Below are 20,755 nucleotides of genomic sequence, written 5' to 3' on the forward strand. Positions count from 1 at the left end.
ATGATAGGAAACATAGAATTATGGGAAAGAAGGATGTGGTGAGAGTTTCAATAAACCATGATAATGTTCAAATTGTTAGGTTGAAATCAAAGCCCACACACATATTTGCATGTTTGTTTATTTTGAAAAGATGCTAGTGAAAGAAGTGGTAATTTCTAGCCAACAGAAATAAATTCTGGGCAGGTAAGATAGCTTAGTGTAGGAGAGAGGCTGATCAGAAATCAGTGAAAGAATGGAAGACGGCAAAAGAATGCAGCTGAGTGAGATCAGTTAAGCAGAGGCATGAGTGTAGGGTGGCCGATGAAAACAGACATGGAAGCAAGTGTGGGGTTGTACAATTCTAAGAACCATTCTCCCTTCTACAAAATTCCTTCCTTTTATTTCTTGACCCCTGTTTTGCCTCAACTTCCCCAATATTCAGTCCTACCTCTCATTTTCCTTCTTCAAAATAAACCATTTGGCCTGTGGGGGTTTTTTCCATTAACCTCCAGAAGCATGTGATATTCTTAATGTCAGTATAAAAAAATCTCTATTTCTCTAGAGCTTCTAAAATTATCTTACATGCCTTGCTCCACTTGGACATGCACATGAGTCCAAGCCAAGACTATAGAAACATTCCAGCTGTGGACTCAGTGAGACAGGACTGCAAGAAATAATAATGGGGACTGATATGCTGTGCATACCTATTTCTATCTTTGACATTGATGGCCCTATATACAACTTTTAGCAAATAATTATATGTAGTTATGATCGTGGGGTAAAGATGGAGTCATACAGAAGAGAATGAGGTGCCTAGTGAATACAGTAGAGAATGGTTTCAAAGATGATTTTTTTTAATACTTTCTTTTGTGGAAGAGAATATATGGCAGACCCTTTTCCTATTGAAAATGGAGGCTTTCTGTTTTTAAAAAGCCTTCTAATAGTGACTCTCACCAAATCTTGCCTTTAATGTCCCAAATGTGTGCCTAAATACAGTTTTCTTGCAAAATGTGCAATAAAACTATGGTTACCAGATGGTCCATTAAAACACCATGATCACATTGCTCTATTGTATTTTGAGAAATGGAAAGAACGCAGTGTCTGTACTCTTAAGCAACAGGAAAATCATTCTAATATGCTCTACATCAGAGTTATCAAACATCTGGCCCATAAGCTGGATCTTGTCTGAGGATCTGTGTCATTTGGACCAATGGCAGTCCAGCGGGCTACTGGAAGTTGGGAGGCTGGGCTAGTGGCCGTCAGAGCCAGGGGGATAAGGGAGGACCACGCAGACACAACTCTCACTGGACCTGATGCTGCCTCATCTGCACCGCTGCCACCGCTTGATCCTCACTGGTGCTGCTGCCCAATCCGTGTCACTGCCCCTGTGACTACGCTACTGTAGATACTAAGAAGGACCCATGTGATCCAGATCTGGCTCCACTACTATACAGAAAACATTTTTTAAAGAGACTGAAACCAAAATGGCTAAGTACAGACAGTCAAAAAGCCCAAGGCTGCTTCCTCTAAGCTGTGATTCAAACTAGGCAGCTGCATAGGTTGAACCAATAACCAACTGAACAGACATTCAGTTTTCAATTGGGAGAGACAGGGGGAGGCCTGCATTGACCCAGGCCACTAGGCAGGAGGCACTAGAGTGCATCTCCCAGCCTACTGGCCATTGCCACTGCTAGCCCAGCAAAGTGTCCCCAACCCCATGCTGTCCCCTCCTGAACCCCAGAGCTGCTTGCCTTAGACCCTGCAAGTCTCAGGGATAGCCTGGGGCAGCCTCAGGGACTGGAAGGAAATTCTTCCACTCCTCTGCACTAGTTTTGCCTCAGACTTGCAGCAGCTGAGGCAAAACTGGCTGTGGAGGAGCAAGAGAATTTCTTTCTACTCCCTGAGGCTGCCTGAGATTCGTAGGGGCTAAGGCAAGCAGCTCTGGGGCTTGGGAAGGGAATTATTTCCTTCAGCTCCCTCGGCTGCCTGAGCTGGGGGACCCTGGGCTGGGGTGGGGGAAAGCCCCCAACGTTTACCAGTGCTCCCACGCTGGGCAGCATGGGCAGGCAACCAGCCCAAAGAACTTCTGTCTCTCTCTTGCGGCAGCGGCTGAAGCAATCAGCAGCTGGGAAGTGGGACAAGGAGGGCTTTCCTTCCCCACATGTGCTGTGTAGACCCTGGCTAGGGGAGCCTGGGGGTCTGCTCCCCTGTCCATTCCACCCCATTTCTATGGACTGATGGACACAGGCAGGATGCAGGCTAAGGAACAGAGGGGTGAGACAGTCCCTGCTCTACTGGAGCAGACAGCAAAGCCCAGGGCTGCAAAGCATTCTGGGATGCTGGGAGACTGTGAGTTAACTTGAACCAGGAAGGGATCTGTGGCAGAAGTTCCTTAAAACAGTTTGACCTAAATCAGTTACTTCTGAAACTACACCCAACCAGGTTTATATTAAATTAGTTTTGGCCATTTTGAAAGCAGTTTACATGCACTGAACTTCTGTTCTGTTACAAGTTCAAACTAGTTTCCGATCACTTAAACCAGTTTATATGTGACTTCTGTCCCTAGCCTCTATAAGTATGCTACTGTAACAGGCTTGGGGTATCCAACCTTCTTGTTGTCTGATGCCCCCTAGTGGTCAGACTCACCTGCCACTGCTCCCTGGCCTCTTCCACCTCCTGCCTCTCACCTGCCTCAACTTGATCTTAATATCTTAAAGGGGAGGCTGCCTCCATAGGACAGGTTAGCCACTCCTTACGCATCTTCTCTTTCTGTAACCCCAGAGGTTACTTTCCTCTTACCTTAATCCTCAGGACTACTCTGCCCAAACTCTACAAGGTGTACTTCTCCTTTAAGATGGTCCTAGCCATGCCACAGGGGCTATATTATGGCCTCCAGTCATGTTATAGCCATGCCCATGTCTCACAAATGACTTAGTTGACAACTGGAGGGGACCTCCAAGCCTCAAATCAACTATTGGCCTCTCAAGCCCCTAAAAGCCTTACCTGGGCTTCAACCTTCTTAGCTTTGGCCCTTTTGATCTGGTTATGCCCCCTCACCCCAGGTCCATTGCCTAGACCCTGGGTTCTTAGGCCTCAGCCTCACCTATCCCTGACCAAAGCTGGTCTTAAAACACAGAGCACCCCAGCATCCTGCTTGGTAGCCTCCATATCTCACCTACAGCTGTTTGGATTCCCATGCCATCATTAGCTGCTTAGACATTTCAGGCATAGAGGTTTGAGTTCCTGCTGATGTTAGCTGCTGCAGTAGTCTGCCCATATACCACAAAAGTCTTGCTCCCCTGGTGACCTCACTCTTCCCTTCTGCTTCCTCTCCCCATGTAGTTACATACCCATACATACAGTACATTCAATAAACAGACTCTGCAGTGTTACCTCACTAAAAGCATGAAGGACTTGTGTTACTTCCTGTGAATAAGGACATTCAGAATAGTTTTGTTCTGCCCAGCGTCCAGTCCGGTTACACTTACGCCACGCCTTTGGCTCTTCTGCTCCATTACGTAAAGAAATGGAACTAAACGAATACTGGAAACATGGATGGTAAGCTGTTATCCCAGCCAAAGTTTTAGGCCATCTATGAGGAAGATAACAATAAGCAATTTCAACATGACATGCCTTATTTAGAACTAATTTACAATGTGGCAACAATATGGCAGAACATGTAAGTAGTAAATAATTATTTCAAATGGTTTATTTTCTAAAAACAGCATTTTGTTTTTGTGCTTTGTGGTAAATTACATTGTTTTCTTACTGCCAGAAATATACTAACCCACAATCTGGCAGTAGTGAGAACTGGCAACTGATTTGCTCTAATAAGGTACTTGGTTGTTAAAAAAATATATAGATGAAATATTTCCCCTTCATAGATCTACAAAGACTTTGTAAAGCAAAGCTTAAAGCCATCATGCAATTTTAAAATTTAACATCTCTTTTTCAAAACCAAGAGGCAAATGCTCCAGAAGAGAAGGACCATTCTCACTGGGATTTTGGCCCAAAGCCACAGTATGGAAGAGTAAAGGTTGTATTACAAGTTGTTCCATCTCCCTTAAGTACATGAAAATGACTCCTGAGGAGGTTTAGTCCCAGAAGTAAGAAACATGTTGATTGCAGGGTGAAAGGGGACAGTAGGATTTGCCCCCAAAGTTTAATATGTGAGCCAATATAAATTAACAGTTGAATTCTGCTCTTCTGTCAAGTAATCTCTGAAAGAGGGCTTATAGAGCAAAAGCAGTCACCATTATTCCATTAGGTTGAAAGAGGCTCATGGTCAATGAATTGTTAAGAACCACAGAGCTCTCAGGAGTATTGTTTTGGGTATAAAATTATTGCCATTTTCACAGTAGTGGGTACAAAGCAGGCTGTTGTTTTAAAATTTAGCAGTAATTAAAAGGGAACAGTATTTCAGAGAATTCCCTTCCTCCAAACAAGTGCAATTCCCCATCCTTCTTGACATATGGGACTCAAGACTGGACACAATATTCCAGGTGAGATCTCACCAGTGTTGGATAGAGAAAAGAAATTATTTCTCTTGATTTGCAAGTAACATTCCCTAATACAAGCCAATATGCTGATGGCTTTTTATTTTTTTATTTTTTGTAAGAAGAGCATACTCTTAGTTCATATTCAGCTTACAGTCTAACCCCAGGTTCTTCTCTGCAGTACTGTTGTCTAGCCAATCCTTCCATCCCAAGTACAGGACTTTGCACTTGTCTCTGTTGAATCTCATGCAATTGATAGTGGACCATTTTTCAAATCTATTCAAGTCATTCTGTATCCTAGTCCTGCCCTCCAGAGTGTCTGTAACTGCACCCAACTTGGTTTCATCTGCCAAATTACTAAGCGTGCACTCAATCCCATCATTCAAATTATTAAAGACCTGTTGTTACTACATCCTTGGAAAGGGAGGCTGCCCCACAGATCCATGATCCCATGCTGCTGTTCAGGTGTCACTACTCAACATCTTAAGGCTAAGGACAGACATTGCACATAAACTAGTTTAAATAATCAGACACTGCTTTAAACCTGTAACAGAACAGATGTTATAAACCTATTTAAAAATAGCTGAAAATGGTTTGAGATAAACCTAGCTTAACCGATTTCAGTCAAACCACTTTATGCAATGTCTGTCCCAGACCCCTTCCTGAGTTAAGTTAAACCAGACTCCCCCAGCATCCTGGCACGCTCTCTGGGCTGGGCAGGAATCTCTGCTCCACAGCAGAGCTGACTCCTCCCCTCTGCTCCCTGGGTAGAGCTCTGGCAGAGACTGCCAGTGTCTGCCTGGCTTCCCCCTGCTTCCCCACTCCCCTCACCACTCTCTACTAAGCAGAGGTCTCCCTTCCTCTCTGCCTTACACAGACACTTATCAGCATTAGCTAGCATACCACATGCTGGATATGGTCCGTGTTGTGGAAGATGGGACAAAGGACAGTGATTTAAATAGAGCTTGAACTAATGAGAGAGTCATTTGTTTTCCTGCTGGGGTGATAAATGCTGATAACATCCCTCCATTTCTTTCTTGGAACAAGTTGTTTAAATAGAGCTTGAATTAATGAGAGAGTCATTTGTTTTGCTGCTGGGGTGATAAATGCTGTGTCAACCTCTGCAGGCTCAGTGAAGGGGAGAGCCCTCCCTAATCAGAGTGTCCTGCTGGGCCTGGCTATGCCCCCCACCCTCAGCTCAGGACTGTGGAAGGGAAGGGAAAGCTGCTCTAGCACCCTCCCAGCTTCTAGCCTCAGCCACTGCAGACATGTGCCTGCATTTTTTCAGTCCAGAGGGAATCTCTGTGCAGTTACAAACTGATTCAGCCTAAGCAGGTTACACTAATATGCAAAGTTTGAATCAACACATGCTCAGGGTTTTTGAATGTCTGTCTCTAGCCTAAGAGCTTATTACATGGCTCCAACCACCAACTTACATGACACCATACTCATGCCTTGCAGATGTTACCCATCATGCTCTATGTCCCATCCAGTAAGTGGCCCTCCCTAGGGGCATCCCCATACCCCAGGTGCCCCTATGTCAGATCCATTAGTCTCTTACCTGGGCCTCAGTCTCTTTAATTGTTCTTTGCTCCTTAAGTATACTTGGCTCCCCTGGCCATCCCAGTGCCTCAGGCTTGTCTTGGGCTCTCTGGCTCTGCTTCTCAGCCTTTGTGTCTAACCCCTGAGATCCTGTTCCCACTTCTGGGCCAACTGAGACCACCACTGACCCTTGTCTCAATCCCTAAACCACCAGATAACACCTGAGTTCTAAGGGTGCCTTCTCTTAACCCCTGGGAGTACAGAGTCTCCCTCTGTCTGCTGGTTGTTTATGAATTCCTTCCATGTCAGCAGCCAGGGTGAGACTGCCTGCCTCAGCTCTAGCCCTGGGCTTATCTCTCAGTTAAGTCCCAGCCTTTTCTGAGCAGATGCTCCCCTGCCTACTGACTCAATGCCTTTCCAAGCTTTCTCCTTTCTTAAACTAACAAGTGTGCCCAGCACCTGTTACAATCAGATCCAAAATAGACCATTGGGGAATCTCCTAACTAGACACTGAACCACTGATGACTACTTGTTGAGCCCAATGATCCAACCAATGATGTATCTACCTTACGGTGCTTTCATCTTACAATACATTACAATATTCTGCTGCTCTCCTTCTTCCTCCCTTAAGGATCCATCTCCATCATTTTGTGGCTGTTGTTACCCAAGTTACCTTCCACCTTCACATGTTAACTACTTCCTCTCTGTGTGTGAGCAACAAGTGGAGAAGAGCTTCTACCTAAGTTGACTTGTCTACCATCTGTATCAAAAAGTTATCCCCACAACACTCCAGGAATTTGCTGGACTGTTTGTGCACTACTGTGTTTCCCTCCAGGTAGAGGTCCCAATAATTAAAGTCTTCCATGAGAACCAAGTCCTATGACCTGGAAGTTTCTGTCAGTTGTTTAAAGGAGGCCTCATCCACCTCTTCTTCCTGGTTTGATGACCTGTAGAAGACACCCACAATGGCATCCTCCCCTGCTGTTCTCCCTTCTATGCCTTTACCCAGAGGCTTACGAGAGGCCTTCCTCCACTTCATAGTGCACCTCAGAATACATATACATCACTTTTATATACAGAGGTACACCTCATTTCTTTCCCTTTCACCCCCCTGTTTTTCCCCTAAGGCTATTCAACAAGTACAGCACACCTAATGTATGCAGTGGTGGCATTATCTTTTTATGATCAAGAAAGATAGAACATCATCATTTTACCTTTAGCATTTAAGAATCAGCTTTTCACTCATAATGAGTGAAAAAAAATACAGAATCTCACATTTTTCAGTACATAGGGTCAGTTTACTCTTACTCAAAATGCATAATTTTTATCACAACTTTCAATTATAAATACCACCTGGGACTCTCAACTGAAAGAGCCATGCTTCCACAGAGTTTCGTGCTTCTCTTCCCAATAAAGGAACTGCTCTTTCTAGTTCTGCTTTTGTGACTGAAATCTTTCTACCTACATATTTGCTATGGTATCAAAACCTCAAAGGTCTTTCCATTAAAAATTGCTGGTGTGTTAGCTACATCTCTGAGGAGAAGCCTCTGAAACAAGCTTCATGTGTTGAAGTTAAGTTTTCTCCAAAGAAGTTCTCTATAATCTTAAATTCATTCCCTTCAAATACCAAAAGAATCCATAGACTCAGCATGCTTTTGATATATGTTTCATATATGGGTGGACTTTCTGAAAGATGATCATTACAGAGAAATGTGCCTTCCTGTTCTTTTGATTTATATAAAATCACAAAATGCCCTTGGTGTTAGTTTGATCACTCTGTAGGAATTTATGTATCTTCTATTTATAAAGAAGGAATGACATTTACTGGCAAGAGTGTGATGAGCTTTATAACTGTCATTTGAAAGCTGTATTATGTAGCACTTGGTTCAAGTTTATATTATATCTGTTAAAGTGATTAATTATAAAGCATCCAAGTTCACTAGTTCTAGGTAGAATGCATTGGCAGTTTTTTTACAGTACCAGACAAACAAACTTTAGTTGAAATGTTTGAAAGGAATGCAAGGGATTTAGCCATATTTCTTCAAATTATGTTAATAAATTCCTGGAAATCTGTGGTGAAACAACAGTATTCTTGCAGGAGTGTGCAAAGAGGATAGACAACTTCCCTCTTTTGGGAGGTTTACCCCAGACGTATTACACGTTAGAACTGGAGGGAAGGTCCTATGAAAAATAACTCATGCTCACAGTTTAAAGATAAAGGCAAAGAGATTTATTTAAGCTAGCAACTTGTTTGGAAAGCTCTAGTACTTCACTACAAAAGGAAAGGATAGCATATTTCAACCCTTCTTACTCTCCCTTATCCCCATTTTTACTTTAATTAATTAATTAATTAAACTTAAACTCATCTTACAATTTATCCAGCAACAATATTCTTTCTTGCTCTCCTGGTAGGATTATTACAGAACACAATGGTCTTACTTTCAGGTAATAAAAATTTATCTTGTGATTTTATACGCAGCAATATAACATCTCTCCTGCCTTATACTTAAAACACAATATCAATAGTAAAGACCTTAGTGGATTTCAGGGACTGTCCATTTTAAGGTTTAAATCTTTAATAAAAAATAATATTGTTATAAAACTGGAGATAAATCCAAAATTATATTTGATCATTGTTGTTATATACACCAGGGAATTCATATGAAATTTTAGGAAGAAAGATTAGTTAGACAACAAATATGTTATCTTTCAAAATACAATTTTAGGTAAGATGAATATTTATTAAAAACCAAAACAAAAGAAAATAATGTTTAGAAGTCCAACTGTTTCTTTAAATGTTTTAGATGCAATTTTGGGGGGAACTCAGACACTGTGTTCACAAAAAATAATTCAACCCATCTGAACAGCTTTCATTTTATATTTTTAGTTTTTTCAATGTAGTTTTTGCAAAAGAATTATATTCTATTTCTATTCATTTTATTTCTGTCAATATCACCTAAGCAAAACTGCTTTGGTTTCATCAGAATAGTATGGAAAAAATTCTGTATCTTCTAATGCTTTAGTGCAGAGCTTATCAACCACTTTGTACTACAATTTGCATTACAAAAGAAATAATTTGGCACCCACTTTTTAATTAGCCAAAAAGGAATATGAACTGGAAATCATTCATGACTCAAGCTGGGAACCCACACTATTATGAAAGTATTGAAGAAGAGATTTCTATACTACATTCCATGAAGCACTCAAAGTCCTTGGAAAACCTGGTGTTGGCCCTCAGAAACTTAGCTAGTCATGTGGTTCTGGTTCCTGCTTCTCCTCCAAAATCCCTTAAAAAAATCCACTTCCCTAATGTTTTCCTTACACATTTCCACACTGCATCCTCTTTTTAATTGCCCTCTAGCTGTTTGAAGATTGTTATTAAATTCCCCCTTAGTCTCCTCTTCTCTAAACTAAATAATCCTAATATTTTCAGCCTGTCCTCATAATTCATGTTTCCCAAGCTTTTAATCATTTTTGTTGTGCTCCACTGGACCCCTTCTAAATTGTATCACTTGCATACAAAAACTATATCACTGGCTGTCTGTATTTTTTTTTAACGATTGTCTGAACTGTTTTTTGTTTGTCTGTTTTGTTTGTAATGAGCGGCCCAGAAATGGACCCAGTACTTCAAGTGAGGCCTCACCAGTGTAAAAAATACCAGGCAAATCACTTCTCTTGATTTGAAAGTGATGTATGCAGCCTAGTATCTTATTGTCTTTTTTTTTGCAAACAAGAGCACGGTATTGGCTCATTTTCAGATTATGATCCCTTTTGACCCCTCCAAATCCTTTCTGCAGTATTTCAACCAATGCAGTTCACTTTTTTTTTACAGTTCACTGTAAAAAAATATATATAGATGGGCTGTCCTTCCCATTCTGTATTTGGTTCCACTGCTGGTGGTCCTGCTCTCAGCTGCTGGGGAACCTCCCCATTCCACCCTGGTTGGCAATCAGCCATGGGGACTCCCCTTCTCCCCATCTCCATCAGTGATCTGGTGCCTCCCCAGACTCAGGAGGCACCAGCTGCTCGTGTACAACTTTGCTCTGTTCTAAGTGCAGGACTTTGTACTTGCTTTTGCTGAATTTCATTAGATTGATTTCAAATCAATTCTTCAGTTTATCCAAGTCATTCTGGATCCTAGTCCTATATTCCAGGGTGTCGACAACCTTACCCAATTTAGTGCCATCTGCAATATTGTGAAGTGTTCACTTAATCCCATGCTCCAAATCACTAATAAAGATAATAAACAGAATCAAGCCCAGACCAGCCCCATGGGGAATGTGACTCAATACTTTCTCCTACACAAACTTTAAGCCACTAATGACTACTAATTAGAATAATAGAAAATTAGGGTTGGAAGGGACCTCAGGAGGTCATCTAGTCCAACCCCTGCTCAAAGCAGGATCAGCCCCAACTAGATCATCCCAGCCAAGGCTTTGTCTAGCTGGGTCTTAAAAACCTCCAGGATGAAGAGTCTACGACCTCTCTGGGTAACCTGTTCCAGTGTTTTACTACCCTCCTAGTGAGAGAGTTCTTCCTAGTATTTAATTTAAACATCTCTTTCTGCAAGTAGAGTCCGTTGCTCCTTGTTCTGTCATCTGCCATCACTGAGAACAGTCTAGTTCCATCCTCTTTGGAACCACCCTTCCGGTAGTTGAAGGCTGCTATTAGATCCCCTTCATCTCTTCTCTAAACTAGGCAAGCCCATTTCCCTCAGCTTTTCCTCATAAGTCATGTGTCCCAGCCCCCTCACCATCTCCATTTCCAATTTGTTCACATCCTTTCTGTAGTGGGGGGCCCAAAACTGAACACAGGACTCCAGATGTAGCCTCACTAGTGCTGAACAGAAGGGAAAAATCACTTCCCTTGACCTAGTGGCAACATTCCTACCAATGCAGCCCAATATGCCATTAGCCTTCTTGGCAACAAGGGTCCACAGTTGCCTCATATTCAGCTTATTGTCCACTGTAACCCCCAGGTCCTTTTCTGCAGAACTGCTGGCCAGACAGTCAGCCCCCAGCCTGTACTGGTGCATGGGATTGTTCCATGCTAAAAACAGGACTTTGCGCTTGTTTTTGTGGAAACTTTTGATAATTCTTTTGACTGAATCCTTCAATTTATCTAGGTTATTCTGAATCCTAGCCCTACCCTCCAGCATATCTACTACTCCACCCAGCTTACTGCTATATTCAAACTTTCTAAGAGTGCACTCTAGGCCATTTTCCAGGTCACTGATGAAACAAAACTGGCCCCAGAACTGGCCCCTGGGACACTCCATTTGATACCAGCTGCCAACCAGACATCAAGCCATTGATTAAAACCCTCTAAGCCTGATGATCCAGCCATTTTTCTATCCACCTTACAGTCCATTCATCCAGTCCATACTTCCTTAGCTCACCTGTGGACAGTTACTAAAATCAAGATATACCAGATCCACTGGTCTCCCATGTGTCCATAGAACCAGTCACCTCATCATAGAAAGCAACCAGGTTGGTCAGGCATGACTTGCCCTCGGTGAATCCATGCTAACTGTTCCTAATCACCTGCTTCTCCTCCAGGTGAAGGATTCCTTCAGGATCTGCTCCATGATTTTTCAAGGGACTGAGGTGAGGCTGACCAGTCTGTAGTTACCTAAATCCTCCTTTTTCCCTTTCTTAAATATGGGCCACTATGTCTGCCTTTTTACAGTCATCCAGGACCTCTCCCAGTTGCCATGAGTTTTCAAAGATGATGGCCAGTGGCTCTGCAATCAGCCAACTCCCTCATCACCCCCAGATGTATCCCATCCAGCCCCATGGACTTGTATATGTCCATTGTGCATGATGATCCAATCAGTTGTCTATCCACCTTCATCAAGTCTGCAATACCTTACCTTACTAATAAAAATGCTGTTGGAGCAATAGATAAGAACCTATTGTAGCGTGCAATATGTAATTTTACAGATACACTTTATAGAAGACAAATCTTTTCCCTCTGCATAGTTGGTTATTTTAAACTTACAAAAAATCATACCTGAAATCTCCTTTATTGTTAATTACTCTTTCTGCAGGGCAGTACGGTGCAGCTGTTTCTAGTACCACAATTTCTACTTGCTTCCTACTGGTTCCATAGGAATTGTTGACAAGACACTCCCAGTCCCCGGTTGCATCAATGTCAATGCTGGACAGGATAAGTTCACTGTAAAAAAATAATATATTATTGACCACTAACCAATGCAGAGTTAGACATCTGTTTCTTAAAAAAAAAAAAAAGAAGTTAGCTTTACTGATTTCCTCTGAAAATAAAAAATATTTTTTGGACTATGTTACTATACAGACAGAATAAACGATAAAGTGCTATGAAGATTTCACCAGCCTAAATTTAGACTAGTTCTTCTAGCTGTGCTGTAGATAGTTGTACAGGTAATTCCAAATGAGTATAAGTTGCATATAAAAACTGTTACAGGATGTTATTCTGGTTGCTAAGTCAAACATTTGAAAGTTAGAAAATACAAGATTAAATGCTGCCAGGGGAGCCTTAATTTATACAGGATTTCTCACTCCTTAAGGGGCTTAGCCAATTCATTGGCATTTATGGTTCAGTATCTGCAGATGCTTTGGCTACATGTACCAGGCTCTTGTGGATTGTCTGCGGTTTGGCAGGGCTGCCATAATTTGACTTGGGAATGCAAATACAAGGAGGTAAATTATAATTTGCTAGTACTGCACATCTCAAACTAATCTGAATGCAGGTTTTAGGAACAAACTAAAAATGGTATAACCTAAGGGGTTTCTCCCTACTAAATATGAAATTATAGGTGTTAATACTCAAAGTACTGGGCAAGATAAACCTTCAAATTTATACCACTCTCCCTTATAACCAAAACATTATACAGGACCAAACCATGCTATCACAGTGTGTCTCTATGCCAAATATTCAAGGAAGTAGGCAAAAGGGGATGAAACTATGTTATGTAACCCTTCTGCCAGGCACCAGTTCACAGCAACAAGGGCTGGGTTCAAATTTCAGGGTACCCAATGAGTTTTCACTATGGCTTGAGCCCCTACTCAGATATCTGGGATCACTGAATTTGGCTGGGCTGTCCTGCATAAACAAAACTCCCTCTTCACAAGGAGTATAAACACAAAAGGGCAGATTTATTACAGAAAACAAAGGAAACAACAAATGCAATTTAAAACACTACTAACTATGCAGCATAGTCTATAAGTTGCATCGTCTTAGGGAGGCTTCATCCATACCCAGGCAATCTGTGACTTGGGGGCTCTCCAAAGGGTAGTTCCAGGGGCCTGCACCCCTATACCTGCCCTTGAGCAATAGTCTGGACTGGGAGGCCCACCCTGGTTTTAGGTGATGCTCCTTGGGATGTGATGAACCTCAGGGAGTAGCTACAGAGCATGGGGCACTTTGTTGCTCCATTCAAAGCTGTAAAATGTCAATCTCTACTTCTACATGCTGGTTTTGAGGGGGTTATTTGTGGCTTCAGTTAGCATACCACACCCCCAAAATTCCTAGTTCTATTCCCCAACTCTGCTGCGGCAAAAGAACTCAAGGGGATCGAGGCCTATTTAGGCCTGCAGCTGAATGTACAGTAGGGCTCAGCTACACAACAAGGATGAGACACAACAGCTGTAAAATACTAAAAGGGAGAAACCAGGCCTATTTGCCCTGAGCTGGGACTAGGTTGAGACAAAACAAATTGCAACAGTAACAAAAAAAGGACCTAGGCCTATTCACTCTGAGCCTGAACATACAGCTGGCTTCAGATACACAGATTAGCTGAGATGCAACAATTGCAAAACAGCTAAGGGGGCCAGACCTATCTTTCCCAATAACTGCTAGGACTCCATTCCTCTAGGGATTAATATCCCCATGGTATTATCCCACTCAAGATCTTAGACCTGACTTAAATCTGCCAGGCCTTTAATTCTGGCCAAAACTGCCAACAAGACATACAACCACATAGTAAGGCTGAAAGAAAAGAAGTTGCAACAGCAACTAAAGCATGTTAGGTTCTTAGCTCTCAGCCCTGGCACAAAGTGTGCCAAGATATTAATCCTAGCCCAAATATGCAATAACAAAAACCTGCCAGGCTCCAACCCTCATCAGATAATTAGTAAATTATTCTGCTCAAGGACTCAAGATTGGCCCAAATTTGCCAGCCCTGGCCAAAACTGCCAGCAAGCTGCCAAGCTCTAACCCTGGTCAGTGTACTCCATGGATTAATACCCTCACTCAAAACCTAGGAAAACAAAAAGGGAAAGAAGAAGGAGGGAACAGAGGTCTCAAGCCCCAAAACTGACTTCCTCTCCCTGTGCCTGAGGCTTTCCCTTCACACAGCTCCAACTCACTTCTCCAGTGAAGAGTGGGGGAGACTTCCTCATGGGGAGTAGTTCTTTCCAGCTGGCCTTCAGCTGTGCAGCCTTCAGCAGCCCCAAGAAAAAGAGGCTGGGCTTTAGTTGAGAAGTCCCTAGATACCTGGTATGATATCACCTAAGCTTTTCCAATCAGGGCTTGCCCTACCCCCAGCTTCTCTCTCAACCAGTTAATTTAAGACCACTGCTCAGTTTAGTTATTCAAGCTAGGGGTTTGATTTCTCCCTCTCTAAATGCAACTGAAACTAGCTTTTGTTTACAGTAAACAGAGACGGTAATCTTAGATTATAGGCCTAGCAAAGGCCACGGGTATCTGCCTACGTGCAGTAACTTCTGCTTCTTTCCAGACTAAGAAACAGACAGCAAAGGAAACACATATTAAACCTGGTCATACTCAAACTAAAAATATTTACAGCAACATAAACTAGTACACTTTGCAGTACAAAATGCTTGTACATTTTGTGTATGTGTTACAATTGTTGCAGAAATGGCTGCGGTTCGTTTCTCGGGAGGCGAAGAACTCTCAGTCTCAGACACACTCTATTAGCAACACAAAAGGTATATTTGCAAATAGGGTTGGAGCGGAAACAAAGGATCACTCCAACCGCTGAGGACAACTCTCAGCTGGCTTTTATCCTCTCTCTCCTGAGCACGTGTGCAGAAGCAGGAACTCTTACATCTCATTTCCGGTTCATACAAACATATATGAAATGACGTCACGTCATCCGTCGCATGTGCATTATAACTAACTACTTAAGTATGCGGGGCGGATAGGCTTATATGCATTAGCTAATTACGCCTGCTCAGAAAGTACTTTAGGTTACCAAAAGTTCAAACCTTCTCTGCCCCAAGGACAGGACCATTAAAAATTGCAATTTACTCTTATCTGCATGAGAACGCTAAGGAGTATATGCTTTACTGTAACAAAGAGATAGTAAATTTGCAAAACAAAGAGAGAGTGATACCTTAATACAAAGAGCCCTTAGTAGCTTCTCCTCCAACCTCTTCCTCCCACCAGGGAGAGCTGGTAGCTGTACTGTTCTAACAACACTATTCATAATGCATTTTCAATAATATTTCTAACACAGTTATAAATATTTTAGTTTTCCTAAAACTTCCATTGTTACTATTTCCCAAATATTTCAACCAGTAAATCTGGGTTACTTTCATATAATAGATGTAATCCTGGCCTCATAAAAGTTCACAGGGCTTTTGCATGGACTTCAGTAGGGTCCAATGGACTTAATGGCTGCATCCAGATAAGCGTGGACCTGTCTGTGGTGCCACATTCCACATAGCAGATGTTTCCTACCCTGCTACCTTGCAGTATGGGGAGGGGAAGGGGGGAGGGGATTTTTTGACTCCGGGAGATCCTGTGGTCAGAAAAGCCCATGCCAAAAAAAAGCGTGGTGGCACGTGATGGCAACGCGCACCACCCAAAACCGGATCCTGGCTGGCCAGAGCCATGCTTCAGCTGCCAGCCAAGCTTCCTGCCATTGGCTCAGCCCTAGGAGGTGCCCAGGATCCCAGGTAAGGCTGCTGAAACAATCTTGGTGCTGGTCCCAGGCTCCTCTACCCGAACTGGGGTAACCTGCCATATACCAAAGCGTACATGGCATGGGCATTACCTAGCCTAGGGAAGATATGCCACTGCTACTTGTCCCTGGGGAAGCAAATGTCCATGCTTATCTGGACATGGCCCATCAGTACAATTGGATACATCTCACAGATAAAAAGGATTATAACTGATACATTTTAAGAAGCAAAGATTTTACACTTTAAATGTGTCAGTGATTCAAGACTGAATTTTCCTTTGTCTGCACCTCAGTATATTTTGGAAATAAGTTCCAGAGTTTGAAAAGGCTTGGGAGACTGAATAAAGTAACACTTCCCTGAAATATATGGTTATTTTACAAAAATTCTAGTAACTGAATCTGCCCAATAGCTTGTTGAAATGTTAGAAGTCATCCTGGAAGAAATGATTTACATGCAAAGTATAGGGAAGGTGCACAATAAAAAAATCATAATTTCATTGTTATTTAACAGATTTCAAAACTATATATCAGGCAGTGAAAGCAAAACCTTAGAGTCTTGTGGCTGGAGGCACTCAAACTTTTTCTGCCAGAAGCAAATTTTTAAAGGTAATATGCAGTAAAAAAAAAAAAATGTACCAACCTTTCTCAATTTGAATCATGCTATACGAATTGAAAATTATCTCGTTGAAAAGGTCAACTAGATAGATAGATAGACAGACTAGTTTAAAATGATATAAATAAAAACCTATATATAAGCTAATTAGATTGATGTGCTCATGTATATTGAAGTGGACTATAATAATCTCCAGGAGATTATTTACTTGACAGTTTATATTACTTTTTAATTTTCCTTTATACAGTGGAGAATGACTCTCTCAATACAGTCATTACAGGACCATTGTCTTAACCCTCAAGAAATTAGATAGCCAGTAACTTGTGGTAAATAGCCTTTAGTAGATTCAGTTATACAGTTTGGTGACACTGTGTGATGACTATCTACATCTATAACTTAAAAAAATACTACAGTTTCTCATGTACACTTGTGGCTCTGATCTTCAGGTAGGAACTGCAAATTTCATTTTCGTATTGAACGAAACTGGTTTTATTGCCAAGGACTGGCAGTGACAGATCTCACAATTGATTTGGCCCACAGATGGACCCACACACAGGATTCAGACTGTATATTGGCCCTGAACCAAGCATGTGACCAATGGGGCCAGAGAGGTTGAACAACAGTGGCCTATAAGGTGTAATTTAACTGATATGCTGATCTGTTGATACAATTGATTATAAAGTATTTGAGATAACTGCTAAAGTTCTGTTAGAGGTACAAATTTGATGAAGGTTAGGATATATGTTGGTTTTGGGCAACTGATGGAGATAGACATAAAGGCTGTTTGAAATATGAGAGCATGTTCTTAGTAGCACTGTTATTAACTGCTTTTCACAGATGAGCCTATGAACTTCACTTCATCAACCTCCTGGATACAAAAACTCATGGACTCAATACAGACATTGGATTATGACACACTATAACCTGCCTGACATCTGACTCCCCAGGTACATTCCCCTCTTCCCCCCCTCCCAGCCTGTCCTTCACCCCCTGATACCTCAATTTACATTTTCACTGACTGGCTTTCTTGCATGCATACCAGCCTCTGGCTTCTTCACTATTCATTCCATCCAGGAAGAGCACACACACACCAACTGCAGATGCTTCCTCAGCCTGATGAAGGGTTTTTAAACTTGAAAGTTTGCTAAGATATATTTCTCCAACTATTCAGTTGGTCTAATAAAAGGTATCAAAGGTACCCTCAACTGGTCCATGCTGTGGCCAGGACCCAAAGGGGGATCAAAGGGCTAGGGGCCCACTGCAAGAAATGTCTAGAGCAAGAGGCTCAGGATTCTGACTGGCCTGAAGACAGGGCCAAGGCCTAAGGGGGAGCCAAAGGGGACCATGGCTGGAGGGGTGAAGAATGCAATCTGAGGCATGGGCCGCAGTGTCGGGAAGGTATTGAGCTGCAGAATGGATGTCACCCCAAGTCACCTAAACGGGCATCCTCCTACCTGGGAAACATCTGAATCAGTTTTCCATCAAGGCATGGCAGAAAAGAATAACAGGCGGTTGGCCCAAAAACAAGTGAGCAGGTGGAGATCTAACTGGAACCAAAAAGACCCCCTGATACAGGCTACCATCCCTGCTGGTTTCATCCCACTCTGCCTACATACACACAAGTGACACGAGTTTTGCACTCAGAAGCTTGGGATGCAGTTTCACAGAAAACTCTGCCCCTTTCTCCTTGAAACCTAGCAGGCATCTTGGCCTCAGAAGGGGCTACCATCCCTGCTGTTTTCATCCCGCTGAACCTTAACACACACACAAAGTCACACGTCATGAGTTTTGCTTTGAACAGTTTGAGGTGCAGTTTCACAGAAACCCCTGCACCTACCTCCTTGAAACCTGGCAGGCTTTGTGTCCTGAGAAGGGGCTACTGTGCCTGCTGTTTTTATTCTGCTCTGCCTTAACACACACGTGACACAAGTTTTGCTTTGAACAATTTGAGGTGCAGTTTCATAAAAACCCCTCCACCTGTCTCCTTGAAACTTGGTAGACTTCATGTTCTCAGAAGAGGCTACCACCCCAGCAATTTTCATTCAAATCATGCAAGAAATGATAAAGTTAAAGGCATTTTAGTGGTTCCCCATTATAGCCTATGACAGAATCACCCAAACAGTGTCAAAATTCTGAAACAGATTTGGCTGAATTGAAACAGAACAGTGATCCAAAACACTGAAGCAAATCATTGTCACTCCGAAATGGCCAAATCCAAAACTGAATTGAAACATAGCCATTTCGCACAGCCCTACTAGTCATGTCTGTCATAGGAATTTCTGTGCATAATTGGACCCCTCAAACCCAAGGAACACCTACTAATCTTTTCCTACTTACAGAATTGTGTCCCCAACAATCTCTGGCATGTCTCTGGAAATGGGGCAAAGTCTTGGAGACTGCTGGGGGCACATGTCTGCAAGCACAGAATCCTGACACCTCATTTCCAGAGATATGCCCCAGAGATCCTGGGGGTACATCTCTAGAAGCAGGGAAAACTAGAAAACTCTGGTATGGTGCCATGGCTAGGACCATGAATCAGCTGTTTGGTGGGTCCAGAACCACATACTGTACCAGGGTGCTCCAGCTTTTCCTGCCACCAGAGGTGTGCCCCCAGGATGTCTGGGAACCCCAGAGTTTACCATGGGTATGTCTCTGGAAGTGGAGAACACCTTCTGCATTGTCCTGTAAAACCAACACAAAGGACAATGGATGACATGTATTTGACCAAATGAAGTGGATTTGCTGTGCCACCACAAATCCTGGCACAGCTGATCTGCTTCATTTGGTGACATCTATTTCAGCGCTTATTCACACAAGATGCCATATAGTTGCAGCTTTACCAGTAATCCCTCTCATGCAGACAACTGGGTTCATGCACAGAATTTTCACTCTGCCAATCTTGTCTCTTTTGTGGAATTGGTGAGACTTCCAAAGGTGAAGTAGGAGACAGAAAGACTTAAGTAAACAATATATTTGTCCTACAACTGAGTTACTATCTTCTATAGAAACAAGCAGTACAATACAGGAAAGCCTAGGCATTCATGGCAGGGGACAGCCATAATTTGGCACTGAAAAATTCTAAATGGAGAGGTTAGAGATGAGTACAGAGGGTAGAATAGAAGCCTTGTTTATTTAGATTTCTTTATGAATCTATCATGAATCTGTCTCTAATTACAGCAGAGAACAGTGAAAGGAAAGCGTTTTCATGTTTCCTTCTCCGTACTAAAAAAAAAATAATGCACAATTCATCCTCTTTCAAATGTAATGATTGACACATTAGAAAATTAATTGCAGTGTAAATGTGACACTTCCCAAAAAGTCTATAATCCTCTACAGCAGCCTGCAGCATTGGTCACTGCTAAGTGAGGAAGCTAAACATAGTTGGAAAGCATGCCCCCTTAATCATCTAACAGATGGCAAAAGATTTTCATTTGGAGCATAGATTGTCATCATTATAGATATGTATAACTAATTGGATCAGAAGTAGGTCTCATTAGTCAGAGTTACTCCTTTCTTTTCCCTAAGTAATACCTTAGCAACATTTAGCTTATATTTCGACAGCCATTTACATCTCAGAAAACAGAATAATCAAAGAGGAAGGTACAGAAGACTATTTTTATTTTTTATTTTTAAAAAAAGGTTTTAGAATCTGACCTAATTTCTTGTACAATACTGGAAGAATCAAGCTCTGTTTCGGGGAAGAAATAAAAATAAATTCTATGAACAGAAACAGCATTTACCTTTTTTGGTACTCTTCTTCAGACAAAGAATCATCAAGGATTGTTTTCCACAATTTAGGCAAAAAAGTCTCCCATAGCCTACATCTAAACCAGTCTCTATAAACTATTAATATGAAAGAAGTTTTTTTTTAAATGGTCTCTAGAGCATGGTGCAGCTTGGAATGCAGTCCTTCACAGAGAATTAAAGGTTAAAGCATGGAAAACCAAAAGAGAATGTTTAAATCTAGGTACCTAAAAACTAACTTAAACTACTAGTATGTTCTCTGAGACAAAATTACTTATTTATCCCTGAAATAAATAGCCTTAAAGCACTAGAGGCCTTTCAAAGAAAGCTTGTGCCAGGCAGCAGCAAGAGAATAGGAAGATTAAAATAAGTACTTTTTCAGGGTATTTTATGCAACACAGGAGATGCCTAGAAAATGTTTTCCAGGTGTAATCAATTTGTCAGGATTACAGCAAATTCAGTGCACTTGATTTT

At 42.0% G+C, this 20,755-nt stretch overlaps 1 protein-coding gene across 1 annotated transcript in view; it reads right to left on the reverse strand.

Annotated features, from left to right (window-relative positions):
* Positions 1-20,755, reverse strand: part of ADGRA1 (adhesion G protein-coupled receptor A1) — a 553,479-nt gene that overhangs the window by 250,259 nt on the left and 282,465 nt on the right. Inside the window, exons 8-9 of the mRNA XM_090057369.1 lie at positions 12,030-12,194; positions 3,373-3,571 (exon numbers count right to left, since the gene is read on the reverse strand). Coding sequence (XP_089913495.1) covers positions 3,373-3,571; positions 12,030-12,194 — 364 coding nt within the window. The remainder of the gene's footprint in view (positions 1-3,372; positions 3,572-12,029; positions 12,195-20,755) is intronic.

The sequence above is a fragment of the Crocodylus siamensis genome, chromosome 7 (assembly GCF_052110815.1).
Source record: "Crocodylus siamensis isolate JL-2025a chromosome 7, ASM5211081v1, whole genome shotgun sequence".
In the NCBI taxonomy this organism is placed as follows: domain Eukaryota; kingdom Metazoa; phylum Chordata; order Crocodylia; family Crocodylidae; genus Crocodylus; species Crocodylus siamensis.